Below are 9,006 nucleotides of genomic sequence, written 5' to 3'. Positions count from 1 at the left end.
ACTCGGAGAAGGGCTGTTGTGGTTTCATCTCCAAACTATGCCATTCTCTTCGAAGGCGCGTGATCTCAATAGCGTCTAAGTAACAGGATAAGAGGGACTTACGAAGCGAATAATACTTGTTTGCAAAGTCAATACCATCATCAGGTTCAACAACCGACTCCGTCGATAACCCCGACTGAGCGACTACTGCATCTAGTCGGGCACGGACAGGATCATCCAGGGAATATAGCAGCATAAAATACGAAACTCGAGATCCAGCTTTTATAGAATTCATACGAAGCAAGCGGTCAAACGATGCCAAATGACCTCTGATGGTAGTACAACATGGGCCACTACCCTTATATCGATGGTTTCCCACAAACACCGGGAAACGAGCAACAGCTAGCTCTGCTCTTGCTTCCTTGCGAGCCAACGCATCAGCAGAGGACCCATATGACCCATTCTTGATAGTGATCGGAGATAGGCCTTGTACAGTGGTCGCAAGCGTCCCAACCTGAGACACCAAGGTAGAAATAACCTGAGCCATACCAATATCAGTCGCAAAGCTACTGTTCACTGGCTCTAAACGAGAGTTTCTCGAAGAATGAGGAACTCGAGGAGCAACACGAGGTGGCAAACGCTGATTATTCCGCCCATTCACCGGTCTACCTCGGCCAGATGAGTCACCCCTTGAAGGATCGTCAGTGGTGTGGGGAGGATCAGGAAGATTATGAGCATGAGAAACATAATCCTGGTTAGAAGCACTAACACGTTCACCAGCTTCAGTCAAACCAGAATTCACCACAGTAGCTACACCTAGCTGGTCATCACCAACACCAGCAACATCAGTTTCATCACCAATCGAAACAAAATCATGACTCTGAGCGATCATACGCTCAGTAACCTCATTACGGCGAAGTCTACGCTGAGCACGCTCAGATTCCATCATAGTATCAGATAAGGCGTCGGTCTCGAAATTCATTCTCGGATGATTGTTGGAGATAGAGAGAGGTTTCCAAGTGATAACCCAACTCCAAGGTAGCTTAGTAGTAGAAGCAGATAATCAAGTAGAGATCCTTGGATCCGAACAAGACAAGAACTTATACTTATCTATAATCAAACCTATGCTACAAGCTAGCACTCGAAGCTACATAGCTCAGTTATAGCCTAAGGATACTCATCACACAATATTAGGAATCATCCTCTTCTTCGCTCGTGGTATTGTGCGCATCGCTCCGTCCGATGGCAACACCAAGGAGAAGGGCGTCACGCCATTGATCATTGCATCTTTTCCCCTTATGTCTCTACTACTCTGCTGTGATTATGCATCTATTAGCGGTAATGACTTGAGTATTGAGGAAGTGGGGAGTGATGTATCACGTATCTCTAGCGGAACAAGAGGTTCCGGAGTTACAACGGGCTGCCCTTCCCACAAAGTCCAACGACTATATCTCGACGGGAACCCAACTCGTTCTTATTATGATAACTAGTGATAGTGAGGGCCTCCCAAGTCGGATCGAATCCCATGGAGCATGATCATCAGTTTTACTCGCGAGATCGGTTCTATACTACCAGACGAAATAGAAAATGACCGCTGCCAGGGATAGATCCGGGGACCTGTGCGAAATCTCGAAATGGCGCGCGCTAAAACAAATGGATAGCTTAGAGACATATAACCACCCGAAGAACTCAATGGATCTTTGCAGTTGAACATAAGCTTTATATCTCAATAAAATGGTTCGTATGGCAGCTGATGTGTCGCAGGACTGGAACCCTGTGGTTCTCAACAAGGGTCGGCCGAAGAACCCAGCGAGCAGGACTGCAGTAAACGACGCCAGGAGGTGATGACCAACTTAGATCCCATGCTGTTCTCTATTTACCCTTGGTCGGTTCAGGACTGGTCAAGACGTTGAAGTGACCGCTAAGTGGCGTGGTGGACAGAACATGAGTACCAAGGAGGGACTTCCTGCCAACGCTGCCAAGCTCGATCAGGACAACGCTGTAGGATAGTGGCACGAACACTTAGGTGTTTTCATTGTCTTGTGGTTATAGGTGTACAAGCATCCTCATATCAGCACTGAGTTCCGACACGCCCTTCAGCAGGCCAGGTTGGCTAAGAAGATGAGTCAAGCTGATCTTGCTAAGGCAATCAACGAGAAGCCCACCGTCATTAATGAGTACGGGTCCCAACTTGCAACCATATTCATCTATTATGCTCAGGTATGAGTCTGGCAAGGCTATCCCTAACGGAGCCATCATCAGCAAGCTCAACAGGATTCTTGGTACTCGACTGCCCAAGGCCAAGGCCGGCAACTAAATGAGCCTCCACTGCATGGAATGTTAAGAGAAGCTCGATAGTTTAGGCCCCGTAACTATACAGTTGCTATCATTATTGATGGGGAATGAGTTGACATTTACCTCTCAAGACACTTTCCCTGCTCCTCTCGTTATTTTGATATTGTGTTAACGCACAGTGGTGTCAGTGATGGTGACACTTATCGGTGAATAGTTGCATGAGGCTCTATGGCGAGTAAGAAACCCGTAGGGCCTTACCTACCTGTTTTCCTCGAACCCCCACAATGTGCTGAGGGGGTGGTATCGGTTCCTCCGAGGCCAGAGGGAGTCACTGTTCGGGAACTACTAGTCATACATCATACGGCAAGGTGAACCGGAACTGATATCACCGGTATCAGTTGACACAGATAATATGGCAACAGTAGGTTCATGAGAATTCACGGAGAACAGACCGAGATTGCATGCCGACTGAACCCAGCAATGGAGGCCTATGTTCCTTTCTTGTCACCTGAGCATCCTTACTATGCTTATTATGCGTACTACTACTACGAATAGAGTGTCACTGATGGATGTCGCATGCAGGTATGTGAAGAAGCATAATTTGACGCTCAGCAAAGTTCTCGATGCCACACCTGCGTATCAGTCGCTGTTGCCTCCTGGATGGAAAGAGAAAGACCAGCAATTGTAAGTGCAGTACACACCATCTAGAGACTGTAAATACGACAGAACGACTTCAAGGCTAAAATTTTCAATATAAGACTCAAATTGCATGGAGCCGGTGCGTAATCGATGCTGTGAGGAATTCACGCTTATCGTTATCGATGCGCTGCCAAATCCCGATCGGCCACTGGAAACATGCATTATTAGTAAGATGTCGATATATACTGCCACGATAGACTCAGCTCCAGTACGGAGATTGTTTATAGCAAAGCTTAGCAGTCGAAGTAGAACTTCGCAAGAGCGGCGTCCCCTTCAGGGAAGACTACCTTTCCGCAGCCCAAGATGGATCATATCTCGACCAGTCGTCGAGGAGGTAATACTCCCCGATGCCGCGGTGCTCATTTCGATGGTCTGTTCTCAGATCAGAGCAAAGCCCGTCGGAATCAGGATCGGTCAGTTTGAGCCTCACATCAAGAAGCGCTGCATTTAAAGAACCGTTGGGATTGGAACAACCGAGGGACCCCACGGTGAGTATGACTTCCACTGCTCAAGAGGCCGAAGATGGAGATGAGAGTGTCGACGATGGGTTGATATGCTAATTGCTATTCCCCCTCACTGTGTGCTGATCGAAAGTTTCCGTTCATCTGGCCAGTGTTAAGTCACTTGAAGTTGACTAACTCCAAGTTGGAATCTACAACCGAAGTCATGGCAAGTTGGAAGTACACTTCGGGTCATGACACATTGGAAGTCCAGCCTCATAATGTGGAACACTAGCAAATTCCACTTTGTACTGGACACGTATATTACGCATGCATTAGATAGCATCGGGTACATGAGATTCTTATAGCAAACTTCCATAAGGATGTAACAGGAAACCTGTTCTGCTTCGGAATACTTTTTGCACGAGTCGTTCACCATTCAGAAGTTTGTGCATAATGGGCTTTCGTACATTTCTACCAATTCAAGTTACCTTCGAGGAGTTTCGATTCAATAATCGTAAAAATCGTCTATAACAACGAATCGCAAAATTATCTGTTTATTACACATAACTCGGATATTGACCAACTGATACGCGAACATGTTTTGTCATCCTAAACACGATCGTGTGAGTCTGTCGGCCCCCATAGTCGTGAACGATTTCCCTGGAGTTTGAGATCCCTATGAATACTGGTGACTTCTTTGTTGTTATTATCATCAACCTCGATGGCTGTACGACATCTTCATGTATCCAGCTTGAAGTACATTTCCACTGGTATTCGATCGTCAATACGTAAGAGGATGTATTTGGCATGCGTTACTACACCGAGGTTTCATCGAAATCCGCATGAGATCGAGTTGGAAGCTTGTGAAGCAAAGCGAGCCGGACCAAAGAAGTGTGGAGCTCCAGATTCCCAACGAGACGACTTTCATTTCGTATTAATTCGAAGTTTCTTTCTAAAAGTTCTTCGCAACTAACTGACATGAACCAAACTCTGCCTCGGGTCATGAAACATCAACATAATCAGAAACGTCAATTAGCAAGTCTACGAGGAAAAGGTCGGCCACCACAGTCTCGCTCACGACTGGCAGGCCCATCTGCAGCTCCAATACCGTCCCAACTTCAGAGTGGATCCTACCATTACCCGATCGAGGCGTACCAGCCTCCGCTTTGATCAGGTCTCGTAGCGTTGCCAAGGGCAGCGCGTCGAGGTTCCTAACCCCAGAACCGAGGAGGGCCCCGAGTACTTGCCTACAGCCGACCTCATCGAGATGCACCAATGCCCCCATGAATACTCTCGGGAGCACGCCGGTCGCCATTGAGACGGCATGAGCCGCGATGGCAAGTTTCTCACCACCCGCTGCAATAGAGCTATGACCCTTCGCGGAATTAATACGCGACTTCAGCAATCCTCTCCAAAGCGGCATAGCTCGGTGAACCAAGTCTAGCCGTACAAGGGCATTGAGACACGGGTCTATTTGCTGCACTGAATCTCCCAACCAATCCACCCTTTCCCAATAGGCCTTGCCCAAGAGGTCTAGTAGCGCCTTCTGGGGAGTGAAGTCAAGCAATGCTAGCGCGGTGAGTACAACAGCCAACGGCCTTGTGTCACCGCTGACAGGGGCCATTTTTGACGCTATTAACGGTACCACTCCGCTGGCAAATTCCACTGCCTTGCTATGGTTGCATCTAGCCAAACCAAGAAGGAACATCGCCAACTGACCACTCGTGAGATCTTTTTCCATAAGGCCCGGCTCGCTCTGTAACAACTCCACCAACTTCATCAGGAATTCCTCCGCCACGACCCTCTGCCTCTCAGTGGGCTGACCCCCAGTCAAATACGTGGCGATGTCGGGCGACAGCATTGCAATGAGCTGGCTATGCTTCACGAGAGCTCCCATTCTACCAGATAAGGACCCAACCACCACTGTTTCAAGGAAGGCCCAGTCATAGTAACCAACCTTGGCCATAGCATGCAGACTATAAACAGCGTCCTTAGCTGACTTACTTCGACATTCAGCTAAACGCCTGGAGCCAACTTCAAACACGTTACGCACGAGTGAGAGAGGCACCTCGAGATCAGCCAGTGCCCCCCAGACCAGACAGATAGCCTGACCGTCAAACTCGCTTATTCGAGAGGAAGCCGTCTCTGCTAAGCGGGATATGAGCTCCTTCGAGGGGCGACCACCGACCCGGACGATACCATGACAAAAAAGGGACATGTCTTGCGGGCTCCATCTGGCAATATCAGTGGACTCCCTCTCGCACCAAACGAGTATAGCTCGTACAAAATCGGCATCGATATAATTCAATTTCGCCATGGCGTTGAGTGACTGTGTCGCAACTCGACTTAGACTACTACCACCGCCATGGTTCTCTCTCAAGAGCTCCGTCACTCTCTCCCTGAGGCGCTGCAGGGCGGGCCCGTCCTTGATTTTCAGCCGCGCGAAGGCATTCAAAACGATTGCACAGTCGACTCCAGTGAACTCAGCAGCCTTGAGGACAATATTCGGTACCAAGAAACGTATAAGGGATTCCCCTTCCCTAACGCCGGCCTTGGCATACGCATTACAAAGCATAGCAATTCCCTGAGGTGTGAAGTCTTCCGAGACTTCAACGCTCCTCCGGGCAAGTTTGGCCATAAGTCGGCGAGTTTCCACGCTGCTTCCAGCCTTGGCTAGAGCCCCTGCAGCCATAGCACAGTCCTGAGCGTTCCCATATGAGACCGATTCCAGATTGACGCCAACCAATTTCCCTATCCCGTTGCTATCGCCATTCCTGAAGCGAAGCTACATACGAGGCGATCGCTACCATGGCATGAGCCTATTACTTGGCAACCGCGTGGAGACACCTTGACAAATCTTTGAGTTCTACTGCTTGACTGCCCTTCGCAGTGCTCCCTGTCATCATTCTCATCGCTACGGCCGATAGAACCTCTTTCCTAATAGAATGATCGATAGAAGGCAAACTCGAGAGAAGGCTAGCTGCGAGGCCCAGATGTGTTGGGGTCTGAATAAACAAGCAATTGCTAATCTCTCTCAGACTGCAACTAATACTAACGATTCATCCAGGAAGGAACTCATTTCCAATTTCCCACATGCGAAAAAGCATATTTTGCCAACAGTTTCCTTTCGAATTTGCATATTAGGGACATTTTCATCTGGTGGATATTTTTTGTCCAAGCTGAGCGACTCCCTCGAGTTAATACCATCTCATTTAGTCGTCCTCGGAGCTCGATCGTGGCCGCCTCCCAAAATCCCTCCTTTCCTCGACATCCCCCAGCAGCAGAACCTAGCCTGTTGAGGCCGTACACCAAGTCATCTGTTCGGAGACGTCTGAGATGGTCAACAATTGCATCAATGTTCGCAGCCCCACGGCCCATTCTGCGATACGCAGACTCCAGTGCGGTAATGCTACTCGTGCGGCTCGCCATCCAGGAGGCTACAATGCAACTGTCAAATACATGGAGTCACCGTAAAGAATCAACACAGTATATCGCTGCCAGAAAGTAGTCGCAAATTACTGCATGCCCGACGGTTCCAGTATCACTGGAAAATTGTTTTGAACATTCATAGGCAAAGTGGATCGCATTGTGGCAATAGTTGAGGCGAGCGAACGAGCTCCCCCAGGCAACGCGGTTTTCATCGAGTGCTTGTGGCTTCCTTTGCTCCTCAGAGACAGCAACCGACGTATATCCCCTTCCACCTCGGCAATCTTCTCTCGTGAGCCCTCGAGCTCCTTGTGTAACTTCGATATCTCATATGAAGAAAACCATGTGGAATGTTTGGGTACATCGCAGCTCACCTCCTCCTCCGCCTCCCCTAGCCGTGCCCGATACTTCGCAATCTCGAGATCGCGATTTCTGAAGTCCACCAGATGAGGAAACATCTGCGAGTGATTCCCTCCATACTTAAGACTTTCGGCGATGTATTGTTGCGGTCTAGAAGCTTCCCCTAGCCTTTTCGTGGACACTTCCAGTTCTTCTCGAAGAGCATCAGCCTCCCTTGTCCTGAGGCAATAATAAGAAATACTACGATTTCACCCATAGTATGAAAAACACAAGTGCGAAAAACATATTTCACGACTACTGCATACCGCGAATATCGCCTTTTTCGCAGAGTACTACGCCACTTCACGTAAAACGGGTGAAACTCCATCTATATATTTAGTCATACTATTTATTTGAGTTTCACCCGTTTTACGTCAAGTGGCGTAATACTCAGTGAAAAGCGCGATATTCGTGGTATGCAATGATTGTCAACTATAATTTTCATTTGTGTTTTCCATATCACTGGTGAAACTCCTTTGATGACAAAATGTGAAATTTGCCATACGATTACACAGAAACGAAATATGTTGTAAACTATCCCACAATAAGGGCACGACAGGGTCATCATCACTAGCGTCATTACGCCGTTTCGTATTTTTGCTTGTAACTGGTTAGCTGAGCCGTGAGGTCCTGCAAGCGCCTTGTGAGGAGGAGGTTCTCCTTGACCCTCCTGCGAGAAGTCACTGGGATCGACCCCAACACCTCCGAAATCACTGCGTCGTTTCCACCCGTGTCACCACCCGGTGTGCCTGCCAACCTCCCCATAACCAACACTGACAACAACCATGCCACTTTCACATGTCGATTCCAGAGAGATAGCTGCTTGAACTGCCATAGTCATATCTTCCTCCATTTTTTCATACGAGCTCAGCCTTTCCCGCAACACCGCGATCTCGCCTCGCACTGAGCTCAGCTCCCTTACTTTGGACGCTCGCTCCTCGTCCAGTTCCGTCCGCAACAACTGACAACAGTTTATATGCTACCGCTGGGAAGTTTTCCACTTACTTCAACTTTGCTCCTCAGAACTTTACACTCTTGTTGCATCTCCTCCACAACAGCTGCTCGGTCCTCGGCAAGATTGGTCGCGCGTTCCGTTTCAAATCTCTGTCAGCGAGGGAGTATTAACCCTATCCTACGTCGATCCACTCACTTGCAACTGCAGCATGCCTTGAGCCTCAACGAGCTCACGCTGGAGAGCCGCAGTAGAGCGAGCGTGTGCAACCTGCAAACTCCTCCTCTATACGTCATAAAGAAACTGTCTACCTTCAACTCATCACAAGTTGCCTCCAACTCCTCAGCTCTCCGCGAGGCTTGCAATCGAGCTGATTCAGCCATGTCCAGCTGAGCCTACCCAGTTCACACCGATTCACACATACAACGCCGCGATGCACCCTACCCTGAGCCCCTCGATCTCCCTAGAGTGGAGTTCCACAAGCCGCTGTTTGACCGCTAAAACCTGCACTGCAACTGGAGGACCAGTATGATCAGTCCCCTCCCAACCCAGTCTTGGAATATATGATTGGTTTCCTCAACTGAGCTCGTGTAAGTTTCCTCGCTACATTATGGAAATCCACGCAGGACTTTGGGTAGAAGTCTACGAAAACCAACGATAATTTCCCAAAATTTGCCAACACATGTAGTTGACCATGTGCATATATTCCCCCACACTGATCTGACTGACCTCCCCCTCCTGCTTCTCAGTCAGCCGCGCAATCTCGGCATCCACCCTCCTCTGAGCCTCAGCAACTGTCGTAGCACTGTCCCT

At 48.8% G+C, this 9,006-nt stretch overlaps 3 protein-coding genes across 3 annotated transcripts in view; 1 reads left to right on the top strand and 2 right to left on the bottom strand.

Moving 5' to 3' along the window:
- The window catches only part of Pmar_PMAR006958 (hypothetical protein), a gene marked incomplete at both ends in the record, with an annotated part of 2,808 nt that extends 1,847 nt beyond the window's left edge, over nucleotides 1–961 (bottom strand). The window contains 2 exons of the mRNA XM_002783384.1: nucleotides 337–493; nucleotides 641–961. Of these exons, the coding sequence (XP_002783430.1) occupies nucleotides 337–493; nucleotides 641–961 (478 nt within the window). The remainder of the gene's footprint in view (nucleotides 1–336; nucleotides 494–640) is intronic.
- A 734-nt stretch (nucleotides 962–1,695) lies between these two features.
- Nucleotides 1,696–2,426, top strand: Pmar_PMAR006957 (multiprotein bridging factor type 1, putative). The gene is made up of 4 exons (XM_002783383.1): nucleotides 1,696–1,820; nucleotides 1,875–1,980; nucleotides 2,032–2,156; nucleotides 2,200–2,426. The coding sequence occupies exons 1-4, from the start codon at nucleotides 1,714–1,716 to the stop codon at nucleotides 2,294–2,296; spliced, it is 435 nt and encodes a 144-aa protein (XP_002783429.1). The 5' UTR covers nucleotides 1,696–1,713; the 3' UTR covers nucleotides 2,297–2,426.
- A 1,990-nt stretch (nucleotides 2,427–4,416) lies between these two features.
- The window catches only part of Pmar_PMAR006956 (hypothetical protein), a gene marked incomplete at both ends in the record, with an annotated part of 9,684 nt that continues 5,094 nt past the window's right edge, over nucleotides 4,417–9,006 (bottom strand). Inside the window, 12 exons of the mRNA XM_002783382.1 lie at nucleotides 4,417–6,190; nucleotides 6,243–6,421; nucleotides 6,621–6,747; nucleotides 6,936–7,168; nucleotides 7,217–7,274; nucleotides 7,323–7,421; nucleotides 7,825–7,990; nucleotides 8,040–8,202; nucleotides 8,247–8,345; nucleotides 8,392–8,463; nucleotides 8,505–8,588; nucleotides 8,638–8,697. Coding sequence (XP_002783428.1) covers nucleotides 4,417–6,190; nucleotides 6,243–6,421; nucleotides 6,621–6,747; nucleotides 6,936–7,168; nucleotides 7,217–7,274; nucleotides 7,323–7,421; nucleotides 7,825–7,990; nucleotides 8,040–8,202; nucleotides 8,247–8,345; nucleotides 8,392–8,463; nucleotides 8,505–8,588; nucleotides 8,638–8,697 — 3,114 coding nt within the window. The remainder of the gene's footprint in view (nucleotides 6,191–6,242; nucleotides 6,422–6,620; nucleotides 6,748–6,935; nucleotides 7,169–7,216; nucleotides 7,275–7,322; nucleotides 7,422–7,824; nucleotides 7,991–8,039; nucleotides 8,203–8,246; nucleotides 8,346–8,391; nucleotides 8,464–8,504; nucleotides 8,589–8,637; nucleotides 8,698–9,006) is intronic.

Source organism: Perkinsus marinus (genome assembly GCF_000006405.1).
Source record: "Perkinsus marinus ATCC 50983 genomic scaffold scf_1104296937060, whole genome shotgun sequence".
Lineage (NCBI taxonomy): Eukaryota > Perkinsozoa > Perkinsida > Perkinsidae > Perkinsus > Perkinsus marinus.
The sequence above is the reverse complement of the archived record's forward strand: the minus strand, read 5'-3'. Positions and strand labels throughout refer to the sequence as shown.

Excerpts from the sequence above, each read along its gene's own strand:
- Pmar_PMAR006957 (XM_002783383.1), top strand. The coding sequence starts at position 1,714 with ATGGTTCGTATGGCAGCTGATGTGTCGCAGGACTGGAACCCTGTGGTT. Across the intron at positions 1,821-1,874 it reads GCAGTAAACGACGCCAGGAG|GACTGGTCAAGACGTTGAAG; the intron begins GTGATGACCAAC and ends TGGTCGGTTCAG. Across the intron at positions 1,981-2,031 it reads AGCTCGATCAGGACAACGCT|GTGTACAAGCATCCTCATAT; the intron begins GTAGGATAGTGG and ends TTGTGGTTATAG.